The sequence below is a fragment of the Bubalus bubalis genome, chromosome 4 (assembly GCF_019923935.1).
Source record: "Bubalus bubalis isolate 160015118507 breed Murrah chromosome 4, NDDB_SH_1, whole genome shotgun sequence".
In the NCBI taxonomy this organism is placed as follows: domain Eukaryota; kingdom Metazoa; phylum Chordata; class Mammalia; order Artiodactyla; family Bovidae; genus Bubalus; species Bubalus bubalis.
In genome coordinates, this window is record NC_059160.1 from 52,485,948 (window position 1) to 52,513,911 (window position 27,964).

Below are 27,964 nucleotides of genomic sequence, written 5' to 3' on the forward strand. Positions count from 1 at the left end.
GCCTGGTGGTCTTCCGTCTGTGGGGTCGCACAGAGTCGGACACGACTGAAGCGACTTAGCAGCAGTAGCAGTCTGTTAATCCCAAACTCCCAATTTATCCGTCCTTCCCACCCCTTTCCTCTTTTGGTAACCGTAAGTTTGTTTACTTTGTCTGCAAAACACAATCTTAAAAACACAAAGGCTAAATGTTGATTTCATTCTTCCATTCTTCCAGTGGCAGCACAGCACAATGTCATAGCTGTCTGGGTGTGGCTCTGTTTCAGGTAACAAACGATGTGTAAGGAGTTAGAGAAGGTAAGGTTCGGAAAAAGAAGGAGAGGGGCACTGTACAGGAACAGGTCACCTTTAATGAGGTGAGATTAGTGAGCTGCTGCACTAACCCAAGAAATGAGTAGTATACATAGGCATATATGTGGACATTTACTGTCTTAAGGGGGCCTGTTCTTCTCCAAGGTTGTTTGGGCTAGTTATCTCTTAACCGGCTGGGGCAAGGAATTCTGGAGATCAGCCAGAGACTGGGACCAGCTGGGAGCTGGGTGTAATCAACCTTAATGTCCATTGTTTTCCCTTCCGGTGAGAGAGTTCTGTTTTGCATAGAATGGTGGGGAGGTCTCAGAGGGGAGTTTTAACTCCAGGCTATTTTGAGCCGTGTAACTTTCCTTCACAGGGAACAACAGAGAATGCTTTTAACTTCATTTGCTCCAGAGTGGCCTCACCTAAGCACGCATGGCTCAGTTTGCGATTCTCCACCCGCTCGTGAAAGGTAGAAACGGGAGCAACCTCCTTTGTGCGTGGGAAAGCACACACGATACAACAATCCAGCCAGAGCTCAGCTCAAGACTCGACATCTGCAAGGAAAATTCAGTTGTAAAGAAAATGATGAGGGCGCCCAGATCCTGGGGTCCAAAAGGGTTTTGGGTAATGGCTTTGGGGGGTCGGGGGAAGGCGCATGCTCTGGCCGAAAGCCTCACTTCCGTCCAGGTTACGTTCCCGCGCCGGCAGTGACACCGCTTTCCGGTCCGGCGCGGCCCTTATCCCCCACACTTTCGGTCCGGCCCGCGGCCACCCGTCCGGTTCCCCAGCGCCCTTCCGCCGTCCTCTGACCCGCTGCCGAGCGCCTGTGCAGCAGGCGGTATAGTCTCTCCCGGGGCACACCTGTAGGCTGGGCAGTGAGGTCTGTAGTCCTCTCCTCCCTGGAGTTCCGGGGGGCGCGGCAAACCATCTGGTGCGGAACCACCCCCTGCGGCCTTCCGCTCGCTCGGCTAGGGCCGCCTTTGAACGCCGAAGGCCGGGTCCCCACACTCCGAACCCGTGGAGGGCTGGTCTTCCGCCTCTAGGGGGCATTCGTGCGCCCAGCGCCCTCTTCATAATTGAGGTCCCAGGTGTTTTGACTCCGCAGCTGCGCTGCAGTCAGGCTCGTTTCCTCTCACGGCTTATTCGGAACCTTCTAACACCGGCTGCTTTCCCTCCCCGTCCAGCTAGCCGAAGATGCCCGCGGGTGTGTCTTGGACGTCTTACCTGAAAATGTTCGCTGCCAGCCTCCTGGCCATGTGCGCCGGCGCCGAGGTGGTGCATAGGTACTACCGACCAGACCTGGTGAGTGCCGGAGAGTCCTTGCGCCTCGCTTCTGGACCACTTCATTTTCACAGCGGCAAAGTTCAGTTCAGTCGCTCAGTCATGTCCAACTCTTTGCGACCCCATGGACTGCTGCATTCAGTCTTCCCGAATGCCCAATCACTAACTCCAGGAACTTGCTCAAACTCATGTCCATCAAGTGGTGATGGCCATCCAACCATCTCATCCTCTGCCATCCCCTTCTCCTCCTACCTTGAATCTTTCCCAGCATTAGGGTCTTTTCCAGTGAGTGAGTTCTTTGCATCAGGTGGCCAGTGTATTGGAGTTTCAGCTTCAGCATCAGTCCTTCCTAATGAATATTCAGGACTGATTTCCTTTAGGATTGACTGATCTCCTTCAGTCCAAGGGACTCTCAAGAGTCTTCTCCAGCACCACAGTTCAAAAGCATCAGTTCTTTGGTGCTCAGCTTTCTTTATCGTCCAGCTCTCACATCCATACATGACTATTGGAAAAACCATAGCTTTGACCAGACGGACCTTTGTCAGCAAAGTTATGTCTCTGCTTTTTAATATGCTGGCTAGGTTGGTCATAGCTTTTCTTCCAAGGAGCAAGTGTCTTAATTTCATGGCTGCAGTCACTATCTGCAGTGATTTTGGAGCCCAAGAAAATAAAGTCTCTCACTGTTTCCATTGTTTCCCCATCTATTTGCCATGAAGTAATGGGACTGGATGCCATAATCTGAGTTGTTTGAATGTTGAGTTTTAAGCCAACCTTTTCACTCTCCTCTCTCACTTTCATCAAGAGGTCTTTAGTTCCTCTTTGCTTTCTGCTGTAAGGGTGGTGTCCTCTGTGTATCTGAGGTTTCCCCCAGCAGTCTTGATTCCAGTTTGTGCTTCAGCCCTGCATTTCTCATGTTGTACTCTGCATATGAGTTAAATAAGCGGGGTGACAATATCCAGCCTTGACATATTCCTTTCCCAATTTGGAACCAGTCCATTGTTCCATGCCTGGTTCTAACTGTTGCTTCTTGACCTGCATACAGATTTCTTAGGAGGCAGGTCAGGTGGTCTGGGATTCCCATCTCTTTCAGAATTTTCCACAGTTTGTTGTGATCCACACAGTCAAAGGTTTTGGCATAGTCAATAAAGCAGAAGTCAGTGTTTTTCTGGAACTCAACTGCTTTTTGTATGATCCAATGGATGTTGGCAATTTGATGTCTGATTCCTCTGCCTTTTCTAAATCCAGCTTGAATATCTGGAAGTTCTCGGTTCATGTACTGTTGAAGCCTGGCTTGGAGAATTTTGAGCATTACTTTTCTAGCATGTGAGATGAGTGCAATTGTGCGGTAGTTTAAACACTCTTTGGCATTGCCTTTCTTTGGGATTGGAATGAAAACTGACCTTTTCCAGTCCTGTGGCCCCTGCTAAGTTTTCCAAATTTGCTGACATATTCAGTGCAGCACTTTGACAGCATCATCTTTTAGGATTTGAAATAACTCAGCTGGAATTCCATCACCTCCACTAGCTTTGTTTGTACTGACGCTTCCTAAGGCCCACTTGACTTCGGACTCCAGGATGTGTGGCTCTAGGTGATTGTTCACACCATTGTGGTTATCTGAGTCATGAAGATCTTTTTTGTATAGTTCTTTTGTGTATTCTTGCCACCTCTTCTTAATATCTTCTTGCTTCTGTTAGGTCCGTACCATTTCTGTCCTTTATTGTGCCCATCTTTGCATGAAATGTTCCCTTGGTAGCTCTTAATTTTCTTGAAGAGATCTGTAGTCTTCCCATTCTATTGTTTTCCTCTCTTTTTTTGTGTTGATCACTTTCTTATCTCTCCTTGCTATTCTTTGGAACTCTGCAAAAGTGATGTTGAAATTAGGATTGCATCTGCCTGGGGCCTAAAACCTTACAGTGGCATCTCATTGCCATTAGAGCAATACATGGCCTGCTCTTAAAACAGTCTATGCAGTTTTGAGGTTTTACTGGGTCTGTCACTTGCCTGCCACTGACCTTATCTTCTCCTCTTTCTTCTTTGTTCCCTCTGTTGCAGCCACACACACTTCCTTGCTGTTTCTCCAATTCATCAAGCCTGTCCTCACCTCAGGGTCCTGCTTTTTTTCTTCTTGGAATGCTTTTTTTTTTGCCCCCAGATTTTGTTTTGGTTTACTTCTTCAGAACTTTGAAGTCTCTGCTCAGATCTGATCTCCTCCAGCAATGAGTGTTCTTTGTATGGCCCCCAAAGAATTCCCCAAAGAATTCCGTCTTAGTCCTTCGTTTAGGATAGAGCACTTGTCACAACTTGCAGTAATCTTATTCATTTGTCTCTTTATTTGTTCTTTGTTTCTGCCACTAGAGTATAATTTCCAGGGCAGGGAGACTGTGCCTGTCTGGTTTGCTCTCCTGTCTCAATCATCTAGAAAAGATCTTAGAGTGTAGTAGATGCCCAGTGAATATTTGTTGAGTGAAGGAGTGAATGTAGGCCTTCAAAGGAGGGAGGAATTTAATAAGCATTCTTTGGATTAGAACTGGCAACTAGAGATACTTCTGAGGAGTTACGGTCCTGGGCAGATGGAGGCAAGGAAGTACAGTGCAAATAACTACAGGAATGTGCTTGGTGTTTTATGCTGTGGATGTGAATGGGCTTCCCTGGTGGCTCAGTGGTTAAGAATCCCCCTGCTGTGCAGGAGACACAGGAGACCTGGGTTGAGAGGATTCCCTGGAGGAGGGCATGGCAACCTACTTCAGTATTCTTACCTGGAGAATTCCATGGACCAAGGAGCCTGGTGGGTTACAGTCCATAAGGTTGCAAAGAGTTGGACACGACTGAAAGCAACTTAGTATAGCACACAGACTAAAAGTGAAAAATCCCCCCACTGACGACCCCCTGTCTCCAGTCTACTCCCCAGTTAACTGCCATTTGTTGGTTGGCATATTCTTCCAGATTTACACACACACACAGAGTTTATGGGGTGCTTTTTCCTCATATAAACTCATATACATGTTTCTCTGTGGATTCCTTGTTTTGGTTAACGACTGTATGGATAGATTTGTTTATATTGACAGCTTTTTTCTTTCTGGTCATTGAATAGTATTTCATAGTACAGATATTCCATATATTATTTACTCAATGCTCTGTGGACATTTAGTTGGTATTTAGGTTTTGTGCAAACAATGCGGCAGTAGCTCTTTCTTACCACTTTAGACTGCTTCTCTTGAATTTTAGGGAATCATCAAGGATAGTTAGTAGAGACAGGAAGGGGTAAGAACCTTCCACAGAAATGCAATTTGCTTGGTCTTTAGCTTGTGCAGGAATAGATATCAAACAGGTTTCACGAAGAGAGGAATGCCTGGGAATTGACCCCTCATTCTCCCATCTTGTCAGCGAGAATGTTCAAGGGTTGTTACCAGCAGCTGCCTGGACCTTGGGAGGAGGTGGCATGGGACAGAAATCTCTAGAAGGGGCATATTGACGTGTCCCAGGCCACCTCATCCTGACTGGGTGGTGACATCGGCAGTGGGGGACCTGTGTAGGGACTTGATGGCAGGGCTGGCAGGCTGTGTGTAGGAGGCTGTTGGCTTTGCTAACACTTAAGGGATTTATGTTCTTTTATCTGTGTCTGTTGGTATTGTTCCAGCAGTTATTGTCACTGTTGTAACTATCACCAGCCTTTGCAGGAGGCTTTCAGCCTATACAGCTAGAAGTCGGGGTGCATTTCAGAGCAGAGGAGCCCAGGAGGGCTGCCTGGGGCTTGTGCTCAGTGCTGTCTTAGGGCAGAAGCTCTAAGGCAGTTGTCCCTGAGCTCCAGGCTTTGGACCGGTACCTCCTGTCAAATCAGCAGCAGCATTCGATTAAGAAATTAAGTGTACAATAAATATAATGTGCTTGAATCATCCCGAAATCATCCCCCCCACCCCCCACCCCTGGGCTGTGGAAAAACTGTCTTCTACACTATCAGTCTCTGGTGCCAGAAAGGTTTGGGACTGCTGCTTTAAGGGGACCTTTTCCTAATCATCCAGTCCAGGAGCAGGTTCAAAGACTCAAGGCAGATGTTCTGTCCTGGAATTGAGTGTTTTCTCCTCAGGCTTCCCTTTTGCATTTCCTTCTCCCCTGGCATTACTTTTACTTGTTCTGTTTTTCTAAACTTGTCATCTGTTTACTATTGAAGGCATAGTAGGTCAAAAGACAGTCTCTGGACTCATTTTAAAGCACTGTTTTTTTTATTGTTGTTGATCATATTTTTTTTCATCCTGAATCATTTAAGTAAAGTGCACTTTAGACATTTTGAATTTTACATTTCTGAATTAAAATATTGAAAGCCTTTCTCTACACCACTTACTATGATATTTTCTTTTTTTGACACCTTAATTAATTTTCTTTTGGAGTGTAGCCAGTTAACAATGTGATAGTTTCAGGTGGACAGCAGAGGGACTCAGCCATACATCTACATGTATCCATTCTCCCCCAAACCCCTCTCCTGTCCGGGCTGCCATATACTATTAAGCAGAGTTCCTTGTTAAAGCATTTATTTTTGGCTGTCTCCAGAAATAGCCATATATACAAAGACTGCTATTTGGGACCTGTGCGAACATTCCTAACTTTTGATGCCAAAATCATATTAAAATTGGTTATGTATTTGTATGTAAGTAAGTGCTTTCTTTAATCAAAGTTGGATTGTCACTTTAGCCAAACAGTGGAAACAATCCAAATAAATATCCATTAATTGGTGAGTGGATAAATAAATGGATACATTTATTTGTATCCATGTAAATAAATGGATACATGGTGAGTGGATAAATAAATAAATACAATGGAGTATTTTCTGGTCCTAAAAGGAAGTATTGATATAGGTGACAATATGGATGAATCCTGGCAACATGGCAAGTGAAAAAAACTAGTCATGAAAGACCACATGTTGTGTGATACATTTATATGAAATGTTCAGAAGAGGCGTGCCTATAGACAGGGCAGTGGCTTGATGGTGGTGGTGGTGCGAGGGTTGTGTGGAAATGGGGATGGCTGCTCATGGGTTTGGGGTTTCTTTTTGGGGTGATGAAATGTTCTTTAAATTTATTACAGTGGTGGATGTGCAACTTTGTGGCTATACCAAAGGTATTGAATATTTAAATAGGTGGTATTTAAACGATAACATGGGCTTCGCTGGTGGCTCAGAGGTTAAAGCGTCTGCCTGCAACGCAGGAGACCTAAGTTCGATCCCTGGATTGGGAAGATCCCCTGGAGAAGGAAATGGCAACCCACTCCAGTATTCTTGCCTGGAGAATCCCATGGATGGAGGAGCCTGGTGGGCTGCAGTCCACGGGGTCGCAAAGAGTTGGACACAACTGAGCAACTTCACTTTAACGATACAATACCAATATTTAAACCATACCATGGTTTGTGAATTATCGTACTAAAGCTGTTACAAATTTGAGAAGTCACTTTTCTTGAAGGCAGTGTTGTAATTTTTTTTGCCTACTGCTTTATGCTTTGCACATAGTAGGCACCGTTTCTTAACAAATGAATTGATTCCTGATACCTGTTTTCTGGCTAGGCGTGTTAGAGAGGTCAGTAAATAGTGCAGGAAAGAATTTCCCAGTGTGGGAAACCTTGTTCAAATTTGTGGCCTGTCAATTAATATTGATGCAAACTTTCTGCGAGTCCTTTAGTACTTAAGCTGTAGCCATGCTGATAGCTGTAAACAGAGGGCTAGAAAGGAACTTAGATCAACAGCAGGTCCTCATAATATTTATCAATGAAGGGCAGGGGGCTTTTGTTCTTTTTTACTTTTTACTTTCTTTGATGTTTTTCAGGTCATATTCACAGTGTAAAAAAGCATGGCTATCTGTATATTTTGTTTTTGTATTTTATAGACAATACCTGAAATTCCACCCAAACCTGGAGAACTTAAAACAGAGCTTTTGGGACTGACTGACAGACAACAGGAACATCAAAATTCAACTGTGCCAAGAACTCTGTGAATGAGAATTAAATATGTATTTTTAGAATTTAATGAATGAAATTGTTTGTTTAAGCACCTAATACAAATTGCAAGAGGAAGTGCTCAGTAGATGTTAACTGATTTAGTTATGGTTTGACCAGGTAATCTTGAAAACTGCCAGTTTATATCATCAGTTTCTGTAGTTTGATAGATACCCAGAGTGTAGTTCCAGTCTCTTGCCCTTATAATTTTGGCTTATTTCTCTGAATAAGCTTGACTATAATGGCAAATGTGGATTATAAATTAACTAATAAAAGTGACATTGACCATGTGTGCTTAAGTGAGAGGTTAGTATTTCTAGGGTTTGGATTCTTTTGGAGTTAAGTTTAGATTTACAGGAAAACTGCCAAGACAGCACAGTTCCCAAATCCCTCTCCATTTCTGTGAATGCCCTCATGTAACATGACCGTGGTACAGATCACATATGCCAGAACTAGGTCTGATTCTGGATTTCCCCAGCTTTCATCTATCCAGGCTACTATGACATTTAGTTGCCATGTCTCCTTAGTCTCCTCCTATGAGGCTTCTTTCCTTGGTTGTGTTCACATATTCTAGGTTAGGCTGAGTTTTTGAAGAATACCAGACGTGAAGTGCCCTCCTTCACACGTCAGGGGGTACATGACATCACTGGCTGATACAAACCTTGATCACTTGGTTATTAGGGTAGCATCTGCCAAGGTTCTCTGCTCTAGAGTTCCTGTTTCCTGCTTCCCACACTCTAGAAGACAGTCATTAAATCCAGCCCACGTTCAAAAAGGAAAGGAGGATTCAGCTCCACTTCCTGGAAGGGGGAGCATCTACATGTACTATTTGGAATTCTGTAAAGACGAGTATGTCCCTTCTTTCTATGAGTGATTTTTAAGAATTTTAAAAGCCACTTTTCTTAAGTATGCATTACTTTTCTAAGAAGAAAACTCAGGACACAGGATCTAAGAACTACTTTATTTTGTATCTATATGAGATGATGGACATTCACTACTTGTACCATTTCCTGATGTATGTAAGTCAAGACATTATGCTGTATATCACCAAAAAACTGCAAGAAAAATCAAGTATCAGGGAGCTCTATACAATGAATTATAAAAAGACAAGCAAGACATTGGATATTTGGGACCTTTTTTATTTTTATACACATGACAAGATTTTACACCAAGAATAGTCAGTTAAATAGTACAAATTTACATTCATGAGGAATGTTAAAAAAAATTCAACTAAAAAACCCACTTCTTCCTGTGACCACAATCCCAACATTTTACAGTGCAGAGGAGAAAGGGGCTGAGGGTGTGGGGGTGGGGGACACATCCAAAACAAGTCTCTCCCAAAAGAAATAAACTTCACATTCCCTCTCCACACAGGATCCAAATGGGAAGAGTATAATTTACAGTTCATCTTTTTCAGCTGTAGATTTCTGTGAAAACAGAAAAATCAGAATACATTAAAAACCAGCACAACAAACCTTTGCTCACCAAAGGTTCATGTATGGTAAAAATGGAAATAGATCCAGCCTATTTCCATTATCGGATCTATAGGCTAGAATCTTAGCTTGCTAATCTGCAAAATAACCTAGAACCCAATAAGATCATCTGTCCCTGAACAGTCAAAAATTTAGAATCGGTTAATGTTACTGTAAGGCAGAAGCAAGTGGCAGAGAACATGGAAGCACCGTGGACTAAGGAGTAATCTGCTTAAAAACACCTCAAGAATGGGTGGCAAGGGCTTCCCTGGTGGTTCAGGAATAATAAATCCATTTGCTAATGCAGGAGACACGGGTTTGATTCCTGAGCCGGGAGTATCCCATGTGCCACAGAGCAGCTGAGCCACAACTGTCGAGTCTGTGCTTTGGAGCCCGGCAGCCCTAGCTACTGAGCGCATGTGCTGCAACTATGGAAGCCCCTGCTCTGCAACAAGAGGAGCCACTGCGATGAGGAGAGTAAGCGCCTGCTCGCCACAGCCAGAGAAAGTCCGCACAGCAGCAAAACCCAGCACAGCCAACAAAAGGATTAAATAAAGTTGCAGCTGCCAGTCCCTGCCTCCCTAGGCTCCTTCCCTATTTAAAAATAGAAAGAATGGATGGCTAAACTAAGGAAGTAAAGGCAGTGGGGAGGATCAAAATACACATTTAAATAAAGTGATTTGTTCCAGCTTTTGAATTTGATATTAGATAACTATTTCTTGACTTTGGCAATAGTTCTGACTTTCAAGAACTAAAAATGCAAGTCCCCCTCTTGGTTTGCTCTACCTCTGCTGTTTCTTGTTCTTCCTCATCTGTTCCTGCGTCCATCTCTTCCTCTTCATCTTGCTCTGTGTCTTCTGCGGTGTCCTCTGTTGTTTCCTCGGGTTCTTCTTCGGGTTCTTCTTCAACCTAAGGGCAACATTTATGAGCCCATAATGCATCAAACACCTTGGCTCTGTGTTCATTTAAATGTGTAAGATCATAATTCACTTCACTTCAGTTAATTCTGTTAACTACAAAACTATAGAGGAAACCCTGTAATTAGAGTTAACAGTCAAGCTAACAAAGGGAGACAGGCAAAAAAAGAAAATGGATGTGAAAGGGGAAATTTCTCATTCATTTTTAGCACAGAGCCTGATACCGGGACTCAAACATTCAGTAGTTACATCAAACCTTTGCATCAGGGTCGATGTTTAAGCTGAGGCGAAGCATTCTTTCTATTCTGTCGCCATATGCTTTAGTGTCTGGTAAAAGATATCCTGACCGCAGTGTTGCTGTTTCAAACAAAACCACAGCAAGATCCGAAACAGTTTTGTCATCTTCATCTTCCTGAAATGGAAAGAGTCACACACTTTATTCATACTAAAGGGTCCAAAGAAGTCAAATTAAAAAGAGTAAGGCCGTGATACTGCTCACCTTAACTCTTCGAAGCATGTCTCTGATTAGTGGGTGTCTGGGGTTAATTTCAAATGTTTTCTTCTGGCTGGCATAATAACTGTTACAGAGTAGAAATGAACGTTAACAAATATATCAAATTTGAGGGTCCATACATTTCCCACATTCTAGTATAACTTACATAATTACAGATAACTTTTAAAAAATCAAGACATGCTTATATATTGTTAAATCACGCTTTCCCTTTTAAAGGGCAATGTGCATGGTTAAATCAAATAGTACAATAAAGAACTACTTTATTTACTAATGAATCCCAAGTGCCTTTTGTTGAGTGGATGACCTGATTTAATGTCCTGTTCATCCCCTCTTAATGTATTCACTATCATAATTGCAGCTTGTCTCCCCAGAGTTCTGGAACAGAACAGGCTCTGGGTGCTGCTTAAGTAACACCTTCTTCATGATGCTTCAACCAATAGGGTTCCAAGAAAAATGGCATCTTTTCACTAAGCTCGGCTGCAATGCATTATGGGTATACGTTCATCATTGTTAGCGTCCTACCTGTCCTCCATGACTGCTCTCCTTCTTGCAGTTGCAGGCTGAGGACAGGAAGGAACCTTTCTCCCTACATCTTGGCATACCTATCATACACACAGGGCTTACAGAATTATGCCTTGATTTCTCAATCCTGACTACTCTGAACATTGCAAAAGAGTAGTGATGTCTACTGTAGAGCATCAGTATATAGACACAGTAGGTGCTCAAATGTTTGTTGGATAGAAGGTACCATCCTGTTAATAAATGACTGAAAAGATGGACTTAAATGGCTACTGTACTGTTGCAATGGAATAGAAGCAGAAACCCATTTTCCACCTGACATTTACAATCTAGCCAAGGTAGAAGACAAATAAAACAGCACTTTGGCATCTGATTTTATAAATATTATACACTTGAGCCATGCAAATTATGAAATACAGGTATATTTTAAATGGAGTTTAGGGATTTTGACAATGTAAACTACACTTAGGACAGAAGAATCCTTAAGCTACGGTTGGGGAAAAAAAGTATGACAATAGGTAGCTAGTTAGAAGACAGTCTAGGTAGAAGAATAAAAGCAAGAAGTCATTTTCAAAACTATGGTTGTTACATTAAAATATAAACCTGAAATACATATTTCTTAAAAATAAAGGGTACCAAAGACCTAGTGTACCTCCAGTACTTGGTCCTTGAGTTCAATTGCTGGTTGTGCATCTTCTACCCTGTATTTAGCGGAGAATACCACTTGGGGGTAGAAGGGGTAATTAAAAAGGATTTAACTCATTTAAGAAATGTAACTGTCCTTAACTTCATCTTTAACTATTATCTGAAAATGTAAAGGCAGTCCAGATAAAAGCAGAAAACCTAATGCTGAAAGACATTATATGTAACAGATTAAGAAAATTTCCATCTGTATATAAAATACTAAATATAAATCACAAGTGCAAGACCTTTTCTTTAGTAAATCTAATCATTTTGTCAACTTCTCTATAATGCAGAGTGGTAGACACTTAAAACCCGTTAGTTCTTTGTGTAGAAGCTGTGTTATCTTCTAATGGGAGGCTGGGCGAGAGCTTACATCCTGGCAGGGCCTTCCCTGAGGATGCTTACTTGGTTGAGATGTCCTTGCCTGTCTGGTATGCCTGGGCTTTCATGATCCTCTCCATGTTGCCAGACCACCCGTACTGGCTGGCTACCAGAGCACACGGAGACTCTGTCAGGCGCTGAGACACCACAGCCTTCTCGATCTTTGGAGGAGAAAGCAAAAGTTAGTTATCTCTAAATATCAACAGTAAAGGTCGTCAAGTAATTGCATTTCAACTCCTTAAGGACTCATCACTTAAGATCACAAACAGGCAGTTCAGAAAAGTACCTCTCATTCAGATTCTTAGGAAAACTGTCATTTCATAACTGAATTTCTTAGTCAGAAGTACTTAAACACAAACTTTCAAAAACATATACAACTTAAGTTTAACCTGTAAAAATTTAAGCTATTGTAAAGACAATATTAAATTATGAAAAACTTTCAGTTACAAAGAAAAAAAAAGTACCTACATACAGAATAATTACATATCCCTGTAATTCTTCAGTTCATCAATTTTAAGCTTGTCCTCCCAATAATGTAACAATACTAAGTGTTCTGTATAACTTTTAATGACTACAAAAGTAACCAGTTACAAAGTTTAATTTGCTAACAAAACAATTTTTTAAAACACAGATGCTAAAATTTTCAATGTTTCTAATTTCTAGAATACCTTGTCCTTGAGGGCTTTATCTTTCATCCAGTTTAGCAGAGGCTCAAATTCTTTCTCAACTGCTTCACGACTCTCCTTACTTTTCTCACTTTCATCAAACTTCACTCCTTCTTTGGCAACATTCTGGAACCTCTTCCCATCGAACTCGGGAAGAGCCTGAATGCAGTATTCATCCACAGGTTCTGTGAGATAAATCACTTCATAGCCCTTTTTCAGAAGTCGCTCAACAAAGGGAGAAGATTCAGCCTACAAAATTGAAAGAAATAATACAAATTTCCAGTTCGGCCTTAGTATGTTTTCTTCATCCAAGTAGGTACATCTATAGAGTACCAACAATCCCGTTTTATGGGTAGGGAATTAAGAGATGCAGAGAATACAAATGACTTTTTTCCTGTCAGTGACTGACCAGGTCTCAGAACTATTTCAGTTTACAAATTTTCCTTTTTTTCTCTCTCAAGAGTTGGCTATAAATCAGTCCCTAGCTACACAGCAGACCAGTCGAAGTTCTCTTACCTCTTTCCTGCTGGCCCCAGCCATGAAGTAGATTTTGTCCTGCTTCTCCTTCATTCTTTCCACATACTGGTCTAGACTAGTCATGTCACTTGGATGATGAGAAGACTGGAATCTAAGAAGTTTGGCAAGACGTGTTCGATTTGAGTGATCTTCTATCACACCAAGCTTGATGTTGGTACCAAATTCTTTCCAAAAAGTATCATTGTATTTCTCATCAGCAATCTTCTTGATCATGTCCAGAGTTTTACGGACAAGCTTCTTTCTAATCACCTAAACAAAATGACAGAATAACTCATTAGAGAACTTCATCACAAACTTTTGAGAACCTACACTATGTAAGGTAGCAGGGGACTAGTGGAGAAAGATACAAAGACACTGGTATTTACCAAGGGGGGCAGGGAATGGCCAAGTATTCCTGTGTCAGACTGAATGGAAACTTAAGTTGTCACTGGCAACAGTTACAAGATTGCTTTCATGTTTATATTCTAACTTTAGACCAGAGAGTACATATATATGGGTGCTCACTGGACAGCTCTTTCAACTTCTAAGTTTGAACATTTGGATTGGAGAAGGAAATGGCAACCCACTCCAGGGTTCTTGCCTGGAGAATCCCAGGGACAGGGGAGCCTGGTGGGCTGCCGTCTATGGGGTCGCACAGAGTCGGACACAACTGAAGCGACTTAGCAGTAGCAGCACGCACTTCTGGAGAAGGAAATGGCAACCCACTCCAGTACTCTTGCCTGGAAAATCCCATGGATGCAGGAGCCTGGTAGGCTGCAGTCTATGGGGTCACTGAGGGTCGGACACGACTGAAGCGACTTCATTTCACTTACCTTAAGCAGTTTATGTTGCTGAAGTGTCTCACGGGAAACATTCAAGGGGAGATCATCCGAGTCCACCTGCAGATAGCAAAAGTTCAACGAGCAATACAAACGTCAGAGAAAAACAAAACCAACCAACCGACCAAAAAAAAACCCACTTTAAGACCCCCACTCTACTCCCCTCTTCCCCCAATAACCTCCAGATACTTACAACACCCTTGACAAAATTCAGGTACTTGGGCATCATATCATGGAAGTCATCTGTGATGAATACTCGGCGCACATACAGCTAAAGTGGAGACCAAAAAGACAAAGGTCACTTTCTGGAAATCACGCTTCCAAATTTTAAACAGTTTATACTATTTAAAAACTCACCTTAATGTAATCGCTCTTCTTGGATCCATATTCATCAAACAGACCACGTGGGGCAGATGTGGGTACGAATAAAATTGACTTGAAGGTAACTTCCCCTTCAGCAGTAAAGTGGATATATGCCATGGGGTCATCGCTTTCCTAGAAAGTTGGTATCTTGGTCATTCAAAAGGCACAAGGAAAAGGCAGTGCAAAGGCTAAGCAACATAGGGTGTGGTACACATGCAGTTTAACAGTCAACTAACAAAAAGTTCCTTTACCAAATAAGTGAAGGGGAGAGGAAGGCAGGGAAGAAGAAACAGTTAAGACTGCACTTCTAACTGGCTGGACATGGCTATTATGATGTGGCTGTCAACGTTTCTCTATTGCCTACCCCTGGGAAGGATGGCTGAGTCTATGTTCTACACACTTGAGAGGATAGGGCAGGAAAACCACCATCCTGTCTAAATGACAAAATGACATAAGAAATTTTTTGAGTGTACTGTTCAGCTAAAAAAGCACTCAGCAACAGATTTCTTCCAAGAAACTTGGACTGCAGCAGTGGATCCAAAAGGTATGTAAGAACAGAAAATTCCTATATTATCCATACTGAGCACCTGAAATGTTAGTCCACAGTGAGATGCGTTGGTCAGTGTAAGACAATCACCAGACTTTGATAATGTAGCACCAACAAATATCCCACAAAAAAACCCCAATCAAACAAAAAAACCAAAAAGGACCAATTTTTTGTATCAATTACCTGTTGAAATACTATTGGATATACTGAGTTAAAAAAACATAGACTATTAAAAGTTAACTTGGCCTGTTTCAATTTTTTTTTTAATGTAGCCTCTAAAAGACTTAAAATCACACACTGCTCACATATTTCTAATATAGCTGTTAAGATGAAAGTACCTCTATATATGCTAGGATTTTAGGTTATACGAGAATGAAAAAGGAGGCAGAACCAAGGGAAAGTTTTTAGAGGTAAAGCTTAAAGGGTAGTTGGATGTTAACGTAAGGGAAACAAAGGTTTAGTAACAAATCAGCAGATGGAATAAAGAGTACAGAACAATCAGAGTCCAGTAGCGAGATCTAGACCAGAGTTGGCAAACTCTGGGTGCCACTCACAAGAAATTTCATCAGGACACAACCTCATCATATACTGTCTATGGCTGCTTTCAAACTATGGATAGGAGAGTTCTGACATGTCACAGATCCTATAGTTCATGAGCTTAAAATATTTACTAGCTGACCCTTTAATTAAAGGTCTGCTGATTCCTGATCTAGGCTAAAAATATAGATTAGAGAACCCCAAGAAGGAGCTGGAGCCTGAATCTACAACAGTGGTTAAGACTGCATGATGGACACAGTTTTCTCTAGCCATGCTAAGTTCATTAAATTGTTCTATTTGTACAAAATGCTGTTTGAGAAAACATTAACTTGAAACCATCTTAGTCAAAGCTAGTTTTGGATTCTAAGAGTTATAAGAAATGATCAGTAAAAAAAAAAAAAAAAAAAGGCAAGACAACAGATTTAGTCATCATTTCTAGGCATGGCCTCAAAATAAATGTTTGATGTTGTAAACAAGCCTTTAAGATTATGGTAAAAGCCATTCAATAGCATGATTTTATGCCTTACAGGTTCTGTAGCAAAAATCAAGCATCTATTGACGTAAGTGGTTCTTAATCTTTTTTGTAGCATAGAGCCTTGGTGATCTAGTCTAGAAGCCTATAGATTCCATCTCAGAGTAAAGTTTTTAATGCATAATATAAAACACACAGGATTAAAAAGGAAACTGGTTGTGCTGAAATAGTTATAAACCTGTTTTTAAACCTATTTTTGATATAGGGATGTTTTCTTATCACATTATTTTAAAATAACATTTACCTTTGAAAATGATTTGTAGAAAGCTTTGTATTCATCCTCCTCTACTTCTTTCGATGGTCTCTGCCATATGGGTTTGATATCGTTCATCAGTTCCCAATCCCAGACAGTTTTTTCAACCTGAAGTTACAGTATTTGATTAGTTTCTCCTAAGTTACACCAATGGTATCAATAGTTATACTACAGTAACTACAGCTTTAGAACATTTCAAAATAATATTAATATAGGGTATCTCTATTGTAATATGGTTCCTGCCAAATGGATCAAAATTTTTTTTAAAGGGCTTCTCTGGTGGTCCAGTGGTTAAGAATCTGCCTTGCAATTCAAGGGACACTGGTTTGATCCTGGTCTGCGAAGATCCCACATGCCATGAAGCAACTAAGCCTGGGCTCCACAACTGAGATCCATAACAGCCAAATAAATAAATAAATATTTAAAATTTAAAAAAAAAAAAAAATTTTTTTTTTTAAGTATCTCTCTAAATATTTAAGACTGAAATTTAATACAACAAAGGCAAATGGTTTTAATAATTGGTAACAATCCAATTAAGATCTTTTTCAGTTATTTTTAACTAGCTAAAATGTTATTTCTTGAATATATGTTTTGAGGTTAGAAGGATATACATATTATGTATTTCTATTTCATGACTTACAGAAATCCAACATCTTATATATTTCTCAAAATTCACCATTACTTCTACCTACTCTGCTACCTGAGCAGACCAGAGAATTAATTTAATAGTTCATATCTATGTGACAAAAGAAGATGCAAAAAGATTTCAAGATTTTAAAATTCAAGACTTATCATAAGCCACCAGTCCTGGGCAATATATAGAAGTCAGAGAACTATTCATAAAAATGATCTGCGTTTGCTACTTAAAACTTTCTAGGGAGAGAAAACGCACACAAACAGCTTGGATTTTAAAAGCTGGGCCTGCAGACAAGGCCTTGAGAAAAGATCATGAAGAAGTGAAGCTTAAATCAGTCTGTGCATATCCAGGTTTCTGTGTTTTTTCTAACATAATCTAAAAAATATTTTCCACCTTTATTCTCCCCCCTCCCCTGCCTTGGTTTTATCGAGATACAATTGAGATCATTACTATACGAGTTGCAGGTGTACCACATAAAGGTTTACACATATTGTGAAAATGATGACCACAGTAAGCTAACCTCCATCATCTCATACAGATGAGAATAAAAGAATAAACAATTTTAAGAAACGGACCCAAAGAAAAAATCTCCTTATAATGAGAACTCTCAGGAATTAAGACTCTTACAGCTTTTCCATACATTACAGAGCAGTGCTGGCCCCACCACACTGTATCTTGTGTCCCTGGTGCTCATTTATAACTGGAAGGCTGTATCCTCTGACCACCTTCCTCCAACCCAAACCCCTCTCCTGCAACAAGAAATCTTACCCCTTTTTCTAGGAATCTGGTAGCTTATAATCTAAACAGTATTTTAAGTAGGAGGATGAACTGGGCTTACTTTTTTAGTTTTTGGTTTCTTTTCGTCTTCCTCTTCTTCTACTGCAGCTTCATCATCAGATTCTTCTTTATCTTCTTTTGCTGCTTCTTCTTCTTCGGCAGGTTCCTCAACCGTTTCAGTCTGTTTATGTAGAAAATAGAATGATGGTTAAGCTAATGTTTCATAATTCTTGATTTTATCTATAAGATATGAAAAAAAATTACAGCTCTAAAAAAGTCTTCAGTAAGAAAATACTGAGTATCCTGCATTAGAAGAACCACATTTAACCTTCATTCTTTATGTGTTAAATATTTAAATATGTCCAAGGTAATATACATATATAAATTTTATTCGTATCAATTTACCTTGCTGCTCCATACATAAATAGGAAAGTTTATGAACTGTGAATATTTTTTCACGAGGTTTTTAATTGTATCCAATTCAAGGTAATCAGATGCTTCTTCTTTTAAAACAAGGCTGCAAGGAAAATAAGACATTTAGAGACACATCATTATTTAAAAGTTCTGATTATAAATTTGTGTAAATATTCGTTTGATTATAATAGCCAACTGTGCATAACCCACAAAGCCCCCATTATTCATGTTAAGAACTCTTATCACCAATAAAGGTTTGTGAGCTAAATGTACCAAATATGGGTATAGTAAAAGGAAGAATCTTTCTTGCACTCCCTCAAGTGGAAAACAGTCTTCATTATAAGCAAAAAATGAAAAGGTTTCCAATCTCCTCAATGTGCTGGATTTTTTTTCATTTGAAGAACAGAAATCTTAAGCTAGCTGAAGGTGGGACGTCTCTGCAATATTCTGGAGAAAAGTTGAATCATACGCACTCTGCTAGCTTCCCTAGAAATCAACTGATTACATACCATAGACAGTTAACCCCTAATAAAAACACGTTCCTTAAGAAAAAGCTAGAGGGCATCTCTGATGGCTCAGCAGTAAAGAATTCACATGCCAATGCAATAGTCATGGTTTTGATCCCTGATCCAGGAAGATCCCACATGCCGTGAAACAACTAAGCCTGTACATCACAACTATTGATCCTGTGCTCTGGAGCCTGGGTGCTGCAACTACTGAGCCCACAGGCCCTAAGAGCCCATATTCTACAAGAGAAGCCACTGCAGTGAGAAGCCCACGCACCATGACTAGAGCAGACCCTGTTCACTGCAACTACAGAAAAGCCTGTGCAGCAACAAAGAGCCAGCACAGTCAAAAATAAATAAATGAATTTATTTAAAATAATAGCTAGAACATTAATCTGAACTACGGTTTATTTGCACTAGACAAAAAGGAGCCACCCACCTGTTCATGTGACTATTTGTTAATAGTTAAAAGTCAGTTAGAGTCAGTTATAAATAGTTATAGTCCTAACAGTTAAAGTCAGTTCTTTAGTTAAATCGCCACATTCCAAGTCAACAGTCACATGTGGCAAGTAGCTGCCATACTGGACAGAGTAGTGAAAGACCATATCTACCACAGAAAGTTCTATCAGGAACAGCACTGACTGAGATAATAACTACAGTACCAAAAACTGTAGCACTGCTTCTTCTTCTTCCTTACCACCCTTGCTGCAAACTTCTCCTCCACCCACCAAAAATAACAGCCACATCATACTCTCAAACACAGTGGGTAGCCCATATCTTGATGTCTGTGCTCCCAATAGAAATGGATAATGTTGTATCCATGGTCCCCTCCTTGCCTCAAAAAGCGTATAGTTTAGGAGTTCCCAGCAAGTACACAGTACATGATGACCCAGCCTAGTGAAGGGACTAAACCTCTGGTCTTGGAGTGTACATACTGGTGATCCTAGGTTGGTACCAGTTGCATCAGTTTTGGATGCAAACTGAAGCTGATGATTAGACATCTTAGTCAGGTATTCAAGAGGCAATTAGATATATAAGCCTAGAATCCAGTAGCAAGATCTAGACCAGGGATTGGCAAACTCTGGTTGCCACTCACAAGAAATTTCATCAAGACACAATCTCATCATATACCGTCTATGGCTGCTTTCAAACTATGGATAGGAGAGTTCTGACATGAGAGATCTCATGATCCTATAGTTCATGAGTTTAAAATATTTACTAGCTGACCCTTTAACTAAAAGTCTGCTGACTCCTGATCTTGGTTAAGAATATAGATTAGAGAAGCCCGAGAAGGAACTGGAGCCTGAATCCACAACAGTGGTTAAGACTGCATGATGCACACAGGACACAGAGGGCTAAAACTGAACTTCTGAAGAAAAGAGACTATCAACATTTAAGAAACAGGCAAAGGAAATTAAAAAAAAATGATGCTAGGTACTGAGTGGATTGTTTTAAGGAGTGAGCAGTAAAATGCAAATTCTGTAGAAAACACAAAAAAAAAAACTCAAAAAAAAAAAAAAAGAGACACTATTGCTGGGGATCACAGCAACTAAAATAAGCCTGAATCCACTGGATTTAGCAACAAGGAATACTGGTAATTTATTTCCATGGAAAAGTGGTAGATAAAGTCAAAATACTGTGGGCTGAGGAGGGAACAGAAGGTGAAGTAGCAGCAAAGGCAAGTCTGCTTTTTCGAAACGCCCAACGGTAGATGGGAAAGAAAACGAGAGAGCACGTTCCTGACAGCAGAAAGGTGCATCACCTGCCTGCCCCTCCTTCTCCCAGAGAGACTTCAATACATTTATACTTAGATGGCAAAGAGGAAGGTGTTCAGGAAAGGCTGACTTTAAAAGATGCAGTAGTACTTAATTCTCTCATCTCTGAGGAGATGGCATGAGAGACAACAGATGAGAAGCAGTGACTGGCTTTAGGGAGAAATGCAGAAGACAGAATAAGCAGGAGGGGCAGAAGCCATTTTATGTTAGCATTTACAAGATGCTGATTTCATGATCTCATTTATTCTTCACTAAATCTCTCATAAGTGGTGGCTCACTAGGGGTAAGAACAGGAGTAGGGAGGAAACAATCGTCTGACAGCCTCTACTTTACCGGTCCAATATTAAGATGAAGTAACATGTAGGTAGGGCAAGATCTTGAACTCGCTCCTTCCTTGCCTTTGCTCTTTTCCCTTTGGCCATTCTAGACTTTCAGTTCCTCGAATGTGCCTCTGAAAGTCCAACGTGCAGTGCGTGCTGCCTAGAACATCTGAACCTAACTCAAAACCATTTCAGAAAGACCTTCCAATGAGGGGGTTGTCCTTTAGCTTCCTTTCTGGCATTTGCCATTCTGAAATTATTTCTTGTGTTTTCTTTCCTAGTTGAATGAGCCATGTGAAAGGAGGAACAGCCACTGTCATATTCTCCACTGTAGCCCTAAACTCTAGCAGTTAATAGACATTCAAGCAAGTATCCACTGAGTGAATTGGTGGGGTAGGCCTTGAAGAAAAAAGGCAATTTTGCCCAAGTAAAGGAGAACCTGTTGTAAAGTTTCGTTTACTGACCAACCATCCATACTACTTCATGAAAACTGTCCTGATAACCCTTATCCATTCATACAAATATCTGCCAGTCATACATTAGCCACTGGGAATGGAGTATCAACAAAATGTTTGCTCATGTGGAACTTATATCTAGACATCTCACCTGTCTCTTAGCAACACAAGACACAAACACCTCTTGGGACATCATTTTCTGTCTTTCTAGTTAAGAGATGTGATTTACCTGTATTCTCCTACCACCTAACAGAGAGGGCACTTGGGTATAACTATCAGTGATGCCTCCTAAAGAGATCAGGATATATGAATGTTAATAACAAAGGGAGGGAAAGGTAAGTTTAGAATGAAAAATTAGTAAAAATACTAAAATGCAGTTGTCTAGTATTTTTTTTTTTAGTTGCCTAGTTTTTATTAAAGGAAAATTTGTGACAGTGAAGGCAAAAAATGTCTTCTGGGATGAAGAAAATGTTGAAATGATAAGATATATGTTTGTTTCCTACTTGCATATTTAAAAATCAGTTATATTGAGAAAATTTTAAACTGAATTAAGAAAAAAAGGAAAAAGCAGGGCTGTGGGCACATTTTCACTTGGCAGAACTGGGTAAGTCAACTGACTTCTAAATTGGAATTTCTTTATCTCTATGATGGAGATAAAAAAACAAAAGCAAGAAAGCTGTTCTGTCTCCTGTCTGCTTCACACTTCACAGTGCTGTAAGCACCAGGAGATAACTGGGCCTAAGATCTGCCTTGTTTACACCAACAATAGTTACTGGCTTGGGATTTCCCTGGAGGCCCAGTGATTAAGACTCCAAGCTTCTACTGAAGGGGATGCAGGTTTGAACCCTGGTTGGGGGCAGGAGGAAAACTGGACGACAGAGGATGATGGCTGGATGGCATCACCGACTCGGTGGATTTAAGTTTGAGTGAACTCCAGGAGTTGGTGATGGACAGGAAGGCCTGGCGTGCTGCGATTCATGGGGTTGCAAGGAGTCGGACACGACTGAGACTGCACTGAACTGAACTGGGGAACTCAGATCAGATCCCACACGTCTTGGGGCAACTAAGTAACTAGAGAGCCCATGCACTGCAACAAGAGAAGCCCATTCATGGCAACCACTGAGCCCATGTGCTTGAGAGCTGGTGTTCCACAATAAGAGAAGCCCTTGTAACTCAATGCAGCCCCCCCGGCCCTACAAAGGTGGCGACTTAAATTCCACTTCAATTCGATGTCTTGTAACTATCCTCAGTCATGTCTGACCCTTTGCAACCCCATGGACTGTAGCCTGCCTGGCTCCTCAGTCCATGGGATTCTCCAGGCAGGAATACTGGAGTGGGTAGCCATTCCCTCTCCAGGGGATATTCCCAACCCAGGGACTGAACAAGGGTCTCGGCATTGCAGGCAGATTCTTTACCATCTGAGCCACCAGGCAAGATCTAACTATCCTCCAGTGAGACATTTTCTTCCAGAGAACTTTCATAACTCTCTTTCAGGTCCTTTATCTGTACCTGTTCTCTCTAACCCACCCCCAACCCTAGTTACAATCTTGAATATTTTCAACGGTTACCCAGGTTACTGAGAGTCTCTTCTCAACCGCCCCTGCCACCCTCCACACCACCTTTAGAAAACTTTAAAAACTTCATTACAATTTCAATGAGTAACTGCCACTGCCTGAAATGCATTCCTTGAATCTTGTGAACACACTGTTTTGCCAAGCCCTTATCCACGATGCTCCACAGACTGCCACCACTTTTCTGAGTCCTGCTTCCCTGGAAAACCTGGACAAGCCACCTGTCTGAGAGTCCTCTGACGCGCCTTGAGCTGGAAGAGCTAACCCTTCCTACTTGATGCCCTCCATCGACAGCAGCCACCATAACTCTGGGTCTGGTCCTTAGCAAGGTCTCAAAATACTTAACATGATGAGAACTGGTCTCACATTCCTCATTTTTTACAGGCAAAGAAATTAAGGTCCAGAATAGGCCATTGGCTCAGAGAGCTAGAATTGGAGAGTCAAGAGCCTGGCTATGGCTATTAATTCTCATTAGGAGCGTGTAATACTCACGTAATGGTTGTTCCCCGTCCGAGAGTGTTTCCTCTGGGGTCAGCGATTACAGAAAATTCATTGGAGTCGGACTCCCAGATGTGCTGGGTGTCATTGTTGTGTTTTGACGTGACAATAACTTTATCTGCCACAAGGAAGGCAGAGTAGAAACCAACACCAAACTGACCAATCAGTTCCGACGTTGACTGGCCATCTTCTTGTGCCTCAGTCATTTTGTTTAAAAACTCGCTTGTCCCAGACTTGGCTATGGTGCCAAGGTTTTTCACCAACTCCTCCCGGGTCATTCCTACACCAGTGTCTGTGACGTGCAGCAGGTTCTTCTCCTTGTCACACTAAAACCAAGAACAAGACAATTACACTTGCTTAATACTCACAATATACTCAGCTATATACTGAGAAGCTATCAGCTTTGAAGCACATCAATTCCAATGCAGAAAAAAAACTGAACTCCTTCCCTCCTCCAGATAGTATTTTATGGTCTTTTCAAAAAGCACACATCTTAAGTACAAACATCTTTCTTTATAGAGAAGAATTTTAAGTTTAGTGTATTTGATAAAGTATCGATCAATGTAAGAGGGCAAGGACCAGTCTAAATGTCAATGGGCAGAGATAGACCTAAACAGGCAAGTTATTTAAGGGGAAAAACAAAAAAATCAAGAAAAATAAAATTTTATGTTTTCTCTATTTCATTGATAAAAGATAAAAGGATCTGAAACTTAAATGACTTCTGTCTTTTCTGTCTTTGTAATCTGTGGGGATCAATGTTCTTCACTAAATATTCCCAGCTCTCTGCCTTCCAGAAATATTACCGGAATATATTTCCCTCACTGATAGTTGGTTAAGGCCATGTGACAAGTTCTGGCCAATGAGTTACAAGTGGGAGTCAAAAGCATAGCTTTCAGGGTGGAGCCTTTAACTGGTGTGAGACCCTCCAAGCTTTCTTTGCACCATGACAACCAGCTATACTCCAGATGGCAGCTGCTCCATCAGCCTGTGTCCTAGGGTGAGGACGACGCAAGGCAGAGGCCCCAAGGCAGCCTGTCGTTAATGACTTAAAGCCAGGGGTTGGCAAACTTTTTCTGGAAAAGGACCAGAGAGTATCTTAGGCTTTATAGGCCATACGGCCTCTGTCAAAAGCAGTCACAGATAATTCACAAATGGGCATGGCTACGTTCCAATAAAACTTTATCTATAAAAACAGGCAGCAGGTTGGATTTGGCCCACAGGCCATATTTGACCGACCCCTGATTTAAGTCCCTGACAGTCAGTAGTTAACTATTACTGCCCCTAACCTAGTCTACCTTGACTGACAATGGATTCCCTATCTCTAAGAGTTCTTTCTACTTTAAAATTGTTCTAAGCTTACCTTAATTTTAACCGTCAACTCCTCATTTCCAGCAAGAGCATTTTCATCAGTCAGTGATATTAGTCTTATCTTATCTAAAGCATCAGAAGCATTTGAAATCAGTTCTCGCAGGAAAATCTAAATGGAAGCCAGATTTAATACACACTTCGATTAGCCTCAAAATACATGATATCAAACTTAACGTCAAATTCATTTCTCCTCTGTACTCTGAAAAAACTCTCTTTAAGGACTAGACTTATTATGGTATAAGGGTGGCTTTACTCTCTTGGTAAAAGGAGATACAGTTCTTTACACAAAGGACTGGAACAACTACATAGAACACTTGAACTGGTCAGAGTAGTTACTACTCTATTTCCCTTCTTAGTGACCTTAATGTATTCAATACTTTAGGCTCAGTTTGCATGAATGTCCTTAAGACTCACAACTATTCAGCAAGTCATGAACACAAGTGGAGGGGGAAAGGGAGAAAGAAGAGAAAATGTCTCTCCCCCTTCCCACAAATACAAATAGGTATCTAGTAGCCATTCGTGCACATGCTGGGTCTTTAAACTTTGACAACTGTTTGTGTAAACATACTAACTATTGGCTTCCCTGGTGGTTCAGTGGTAAAGAAATCTGCCTCTAAGGCAGGAGTTACAGGTGTGATTCCTGGGTCAGAAAGATTCCCTGGAGAAGGAAATGGCAACCCACTCCAGTATTTTTGCTTGGGAAATCCCATGGACAGAGGAGCCTGGTAGGCTACAGTCCATGGGGTCACAAAGAGTCACACATGGCTTAGGGACTACACAACTAAACAGCAACAAAGCACATTAACTGTGAAAGTCATCAAGTTAGCTACCATACAGAAACAAAATAACATCATAACCACGGGCTGCTTACCTCTTTATTTTTATACAATGAATTGATGATGAGTTTCATCATTCTGTTAACTTCAGCTTGGAAGGCAAACTTTTCTGATTTCTCTCTAAGTTCTCTTATTTGGGATGCATTTAATCCATCCAACTGAATAGCTTCTTCCTCTCTGAGGAAAAAAATTTGATCAACTAATACTGCATTACTTAGTTCCCTCCAAAAATACAGCATCTGTGATGAAAGCACAATGGTCTTAAGGGTTGAAAGGGTAAAAAAGAAACCTTTATATTACCAGTCTACCATCTCACTATTATTTTTCCACAATGATAAGTTACTTTTAATACCAAGCTGGAAATACTCTATGCTTAAAATTGCCAGAAAAGTGAACCCAACTTTCCTCTACTATAAAGCAAAGTCACACACATTTCTGTTCCCTCACATGGGACACATGCCAGGGAAACTCTGGCTTCTAAGGGTCTACAAAGTTTTAAGTCCTAAAAGGCTGAATGAAAACATTGCTCAACAGACATAAATCTTTTTAATTACAAAGTGTACACACTTACTGAGTATACAACCAAAGTCTTTTCTAAGATCTTAGCAAGGCTATCGAGCTAGTATTCTGAAATAGTTATCAAAATAGTTTCCAAGGGAATTAATTCATCTTATTCTGACCAGTCATTCTTAGGGGCAAAGTCAGGAGATACTATGTATACACACAGTTGCTACCCCTAATGTCTTTCTTTTTCACCTATTTAAATTCAGAGTACTTCTGGGCCTTTGGAGAAGAGATACAAAGAAGCTACAGCCTTCCAGGTTCCCAAGGGGTTATATGTATAGGTGCAGAAGAACACAAACCTCTGTACTACTTCATCATCTGTCCTTGAGCCTTCTCTACTTTTACCCAGATCTTCTTCCACTGTCCCATCCACATCCACTTCATCGTCAGCCCGCACTGACCCTGAAGGAAGATTTAACATCAGAAAACTCTCACACATCGTTGCTTCATGGACTTCTCATGAAGTACCAAGATGGAACAGGGCCAGGATAGGGGTTGCAAAATTCACTTGGTAAATATTGGAGCCGGCGATGGAAGAATGGATCCACTGGTTTAAATAACCGATGTAAACCCAAGTCGGCATATTTCTTAGATCAGTTCAGACACTGAGGTCCCTCAGGAGATTTTTAAATACGGAGGCGTCCATCACCTCTAAAAGGGTACCCCCGGGATCCCTTATAAATACTGTTTAGCCGACTTGATACCAGGTCCTTTCTACATTCACACGTGTTGCGCGCAGGCCGAGACAAGGCCTCCAAACTGACCATGCCAAAACTTAGGCCTTCAATATCACAGGTCAGAAAGCACAGTGTTTGTGCAACCTCTAGCCAGGAGAACTGAAATTGGCCCCAGGGGCCTGAGAAAGGGAAGAGATAATAAATTTTAGGACCTTGAGGAGCTAGAGTAAAAGTGAATCAAACCGCTGACACTGCCGGTCTGCTGCCCCAGGGCCCCACGCTCCACAGCCCAACAGCTAAGAAAGGAAACTGGCGTTGGCGAGAAGACTAGGGGCGGGGGGTGGGGTGCCCTCAAACTCTGATGATAAAAGGTTGCGGCGTCTGACAAAAGTCCTCCGGAAAAGGCACAAGCGATGCTCTTGGGGGGGAGCGAGCCCGAGGGAGGCCCCACCCCGAGGAGGCTGAGACTGCTAGGAGCGGACACCAGATCTTACGGGATTTAAACGACTCCAGTCCCCTTTTATGCTTCCAGGTGACAGAAAAGGAAATCCCCCTAACCTCTTTCGAGGAAGAGCGATGGACACCCCGTTGGCCCAAACCCTAACCCTGTTATCCCCTCCTCCCAGGCTCAACGCCCCCAGAACCTTCGAGAAGAGGCCGCGCTTGAGGAGAGGGGGCGTCCCAGGGTGCCCTCTCCTCCAGGACCACTCACCGAAGGTCAGCAGGACGCAGCAGAGGCCCAGCACCCACAGGGCCCTCATGGCGCACGGCCGGTGAGTCTCAAGTCCCCTTTGGGCTCAGGAGCCGCCTCCGCCCCCTCCTACGCCGGAGTTCCGAGGCTTACACCTCAAGCCGCGCGATCCGCCCACTACCCCCCGAGAGGGTCCGGCGGCTTTTCACCCCCACTTCTCGCGGGCGGGGGACGGGAAACACGAACCCACCAATCGTGCCGCACCACGCACCCGCTGTACCCAATGGGGACTCGTGGGGGGGACCGCAGTTCACCAATCGGAGCTGTCCAGGTGCGGTGCCCGATGCCCGAAGCGTGGCTCCTCCCGATTGGTCAGTCCTGGCCCCTTTTCTCCAATCAAATGGTTCCGCGGGCCCCTCTCACTCGGAACCGCCCCTTTACTTGGGTTGTTCTGGCCTCTAAGGGAAACCGTCCAATGAACGTCAGCACAGAACTCATCCCCACTTGTGGAGAGGTCGCGCGGAACCACTTCCGGATCCTAGAGCGCGTTTATTCCGTGCCCAGGGGAAGCGGTAGCCATGG

At 41.9% G+C, this 27,964-nt stretch overlaps 2 protein-coding genes and 1 long non-coding RNA gene across 13 annotated transcripts in view; 1 reads left to right on the top strand and 2 right to left on the bottom strand.

Moving 5' to 3' along the window:
• Window positions 1-9,728, top strand: part of C4H12orf73 (chromosome 4 C12orf73 homolog) — a 15,331-nt gene extending 5,603 nt beyond the window's left edge. For 4 of the 11 annotated variants that reach the window (XM_044941424.1, XM_044941420.1, XM_044941421.1 and 1 more), the window contains exons 2-4: window positions 668-763; window positions 1,479-1,596; window positions 7,446-7,844. In XM_044941424.1, coding sequence (XP_044797359.1) covers window positions 1,489-1,596; window positions 7,446-7,553 — 216 coding nt within the window. In that variant the 5' untranslated portion in view covers window positions 668-763; window positions 1,479-1,488 and the 3' untranslated portion in view covers window positions 7,554-7,844. The other 7 variants (XM_044941423.1, XM_025283619.2, XM_044941419.1 and 4 more) reach the window with 7 other exon arrangements.
• Window positions 76-1,095, bottom strand: LOC123333238. The gene is made up of 2 exons (XR_006550458.1): window positions 972-1,095; window positions 76-848 (listed from the first exon to the last, which is right to left on the bottom strand). It is a non-coding gene; the product is annotated as an uncharacterized LOC123333238 (long non-coding RNA).
• HSP90B1 (heat shock protein 90 beta family member 1) lies at window positions 8,678-27,589 on the bottom strand. Its single transcript, XM_006077202.3, has 18 exons — window positions 27,404-27,589; window positions 26,314-26,416; window positions 25,486-25,627; window positions 24,607-24,723; window positions 23,241-23,572; window positions 18,113-18,224; window positions 17,769-17,888; window positions 16,285-16,401; window positions 14,419-14,556; window positions 14,255-14,332; window positions 14,056-14,121; window positions 13,223-13,492; window positions 12,710-12,955; window positions 12,066-12,202; window positions 10,443-10,521; window positions 10,200-10,355; window positions 9,813-9,935; window positions 8,678-8,981 (listed from the first exon to the last, which is right to left on the bottom strand). Exons 1-18 carry the CDS (start codon window positions 27,450-27,452, stop codon window positions 8,952-8,954), a joined length of 2,415 nt encoding a protein of 804 aa, XP_006077264.1. The 5' UTR covers window positions 27,453-27,589; the 3' UTR covers window positions 8,678-8,951.
• Between the last annotated feature and the right edge of the window lie 375 nt (window positions 27,590-27,964).

What these genes read in the sequence shown, in the direction of transcription:
- HSP90B1 (XM_006077202.3), bottom strand. Translation starts at nt 27,452, where the DNA reads ATGAGGGCCCTGTGGGTGCTGGGCCTCTGCTGCGTCCTGCTGACCTTC. An exon ending in CATTGTATAAAAATAAAGAG is followed by an intron (nt 24,724 to 25,485) that starts GTAAGCAGCCCG and finishes GCTTCCATTTAG; the next exon opens with ATTTTCCTGCGAGAACTGAT. An exon ending in ACATGCTTCGAAGAGTTAAG is followed by an intron (nt 10,356 to 10,442) that starts GTGAGCAGTATC and finishes TTTCCATTTCAG; the next exon opens with GAAGATGAAGATGACAAAAC.